The sequence below is a fragment of the Hydra vulgaris genome, chromosome 15 (genome assembly GCF_038396675.1).
Source record: "Hydra vulgaris chromosome 15, alternate assembly HydraT2T_AEP".
Lineage (NCBI taxonomy): Eukaryota > Metazoa > Cnidaria > Hydrozoa > Anthoathecata > Hydridae > Hydra > Hydra vulgaris.
Window position 1 is genome coordinate 28938339 of NC_088934.1, and position 2934 is coordinate 28941272.

The 2934-nt window shown below is 32.2% G+C and overlaps 1 protein-coding gene across 1 annotated transcript; it reads left to right on the forward strand.

Moving 5' to 3' along the window:
• Nucleotides 1-1765, forward strand: LOC136091868 (uncharacterized). Its single transcript, XM_065819580.1, has 2 exons — nt 1-1338; nt 1415-1765. The coding sequence occupies exons 1-2, from the start codon at nt 1252-1254 to the stop codon at nt 1763-1765; spliced, it is 438 nt and encodes a 145-aa protein (XP_065675652.1). The 5' UTR covers nt 1-1251.
• Nucleotides 1766-2934: the final 1169 nt, after the last annotated feature.

The following is a 2934-nucleotide window of genomic DNA, read 5'->3' on the forward strand; positions in this document are numbered from 1 at the left end:
TGTGCCCAGGACATGAAAAAATTCATTTTTCTGACCTTTTATTTTTTCACTTTAAATTGTAAATTTATGTTGTGTAAGACATATGTAGGTCATGGCAAAAAAAAAAATTATAAATTCATCAAACCATTTTGTTTTTATAGCTGTTTGAAGTTGAAGAAAAAGTTGACTCAAAATATTTGTATTAAAACTGTACCAATACTGTTTTTTAACAATAACTTTGAAACGCTATATATCAAAATTGACTCCATAAATTTAAAAAAAAATTCTATCCTGGTCTGTAAATAATATTTAATTTGTGAATTACTTCAATAAAAATTGAAATTGAAGTTTAAAAATTTGTTTTGTGCAGTTTTGTTTATACCTAAAAAAATTCTAAAATATATGAAAACATATTAATTTTTTTTAAAAACAAAGTCACAGGAAAAAAAAGGCCGCAGGAGGCCGCAAACAAACTCAAATGTTTCATTCAATGTAGACTTTCTATTTTTATGTGTAAAAATTACACAGTCCGGTTATCCCCGGAAATTGAGTAATTTAAGTTTGAATTTTATTTGTTCGTACAAGTTTGATATTTGAGGTTGCGTAATTTATGAAAATAAACTTTCACGGACGATTCAGGAATACCTGTTGATTACATGTGATAAAATGTTATTGATAAAAAAAGGAGAATTAGAAGAAATTTTACTAACCTTGAACATCAAATTAAGTTCATTGGAAAAATCAAAGCTAATTTTAAAAACAATCAAAGTGAGACATAATCTAACTTTAGAAGATGAAAAAGATAACATCAAGAAAATTCTAAAGCAATTTGAAAGACATGTAAAAAAATATTCAAAGTTGAAACAAAATAAACTTGTGGCCGAATTGGAAATTTGGAGAAACAAAGTTGGGATAAAACTGCCTGGAAATCTACCTGTTGCAGCCTCATCATCATCCAGGGGTGATGTAGAAGAAGATGGAGCTCCACAAGCTAAAAGAAGACGGAAATCAAAAAGACTAAGGTAAAAGTTTAACTGTTGACATTTATTTGAATTTCTTAAGCATCATGTTATTTGGGACACCCAGTAGCTATTTTTTTACTTTTCATAAAACGTTATCATTTAATCCAGTGATCAACCTGAAAAACGTACATACAACAAAATTCTGGATGATTTTGTGGACATTGTGGAAAAACATGCAAGTGAACAAGGTGTAGATAAATCAGAATACTTAAAAGAAGTTGTCCAAAGATGTGAAAAAAGATGGGGGAAGATGGAAGGAGTAAAACTTTCAACAATATCGGTACAGGAAGCAATTGCTTTAATTTACAACTTGGATCTATCCATAAATAAATATCAGGTAAAGTATGCAATCAAATACTGTTGTAGTTAATTGTTTTTAAAATTGTACCTTTAAATTTTGTATATTTCCCTAGGAACTGAGACTTGAGCTTCTCCCAAAACTAATGTTGCCAACAAGGAATGATGTAGATACCTTTAAACGTACTTTGCTACCAAAAGAATTAAGCAGTGACGACAAGCAAACTTCATCCCCTGTGAACAATGTTATCAAAGACACTGTTGAGTCTCTACTAGATATATCCGAGTTTTGTGCTGAAAATCATTCTATACATGTAGAGGGTAAATTTGGACTTGATGGGTCTGGAATTCACAATTATCGTCATCAGTTTTCCGATCCTCAAGATGCAGACTTAAAGGGAACAAATTATATTTGTTCCTTTTGGTGTCCTCTTGAAATTAAAGATTCAAAAAACCAAGTAATCTGAACTAATCCAACCCCTAACTCTATTACTTTTGCCAGGCCTATAATTCTAGTGAAAGCAAAAGAAACTAGGGAGAGTGTTAAGGAGTATTTTAAAGCAACTCTGAGTCAACTGCCTAAAAATGAAATTATTTCGAGATTATTCTTTCAAAAGAAGATTATTCTTTCAAAAGAAGATTATTTTTTCGAGCCTATTCTTTCAAAAAATGGGTTACAAATATTTGTAAAAACAGAGATTAGTATGGTTGATGGCAAAATGGTAGACTTATTGGTGGGTGATTCTGGAGCTTTTTGTCACTACTGCAAATGTTCCAGAAGTGATGCCAATGACCTGGTATGTATACTACATGGGTTCACCATAGATAAAAATTACGATGATGTGCTCAGTACCTGGAGAAGACTAGAAAATGGCAAAATCATGTACAAAGATACAGAAAGACATGGACAATGCCATGAACCTATAGTTGAATCAGATGTAAAATTTTTTGCCATTCTGCATCAAAAGCTTCGTGCACTCGACCACTGTCTGAAAATTTTGTATCACATTGTGGGTAAACAAACCCATACATGGTCTGAGCAGGACATAAAGGTAAAAACTGCTCTGAAAACAGCAAAAAAAAAAGTTATTCAAAACGTACGTGAAAAAACAGGAATGCTTCTTGATTCTTCTACTTCTAGTGGTGGTAACACTAACAATGGACCATTAGCAGATCGTTTTTTTAGTCCAAAAGAAAGAAAGTCAATCTGTTCCATAATTCTTAAAACAGAAGACCAAGATAGCTTCTCGACTTTGTTATCTAAGTTCAATATACTACTTAGCATTAATCAGCATGTTGATGTTAGCAAAAAAGTTGATCCTGATAAAGTTAAAGAAGTTGGTTATGGATTGATGATATTCCATAAACAGACATTTCCATGGGCTATGCTAAGCCCCAGCGTACATCAAATGTGTGCACATGCCTGGGAACTGTTTATGCTTACAGGTGGATCACCCATTGCTAAGTACTCCGAGCAGTCAAGCGAAAGTTGGAACAAATACATTAAGGCTTATAAATCAGGAACAAGTTGTAAAGCCAGACAGATGTCTTTGCAAATTAATACACATGACATTTACTGCAGACTGATGATAAGAACACATCCAATTATTGCCAGTAAAAAAAGACTTTTGCAATG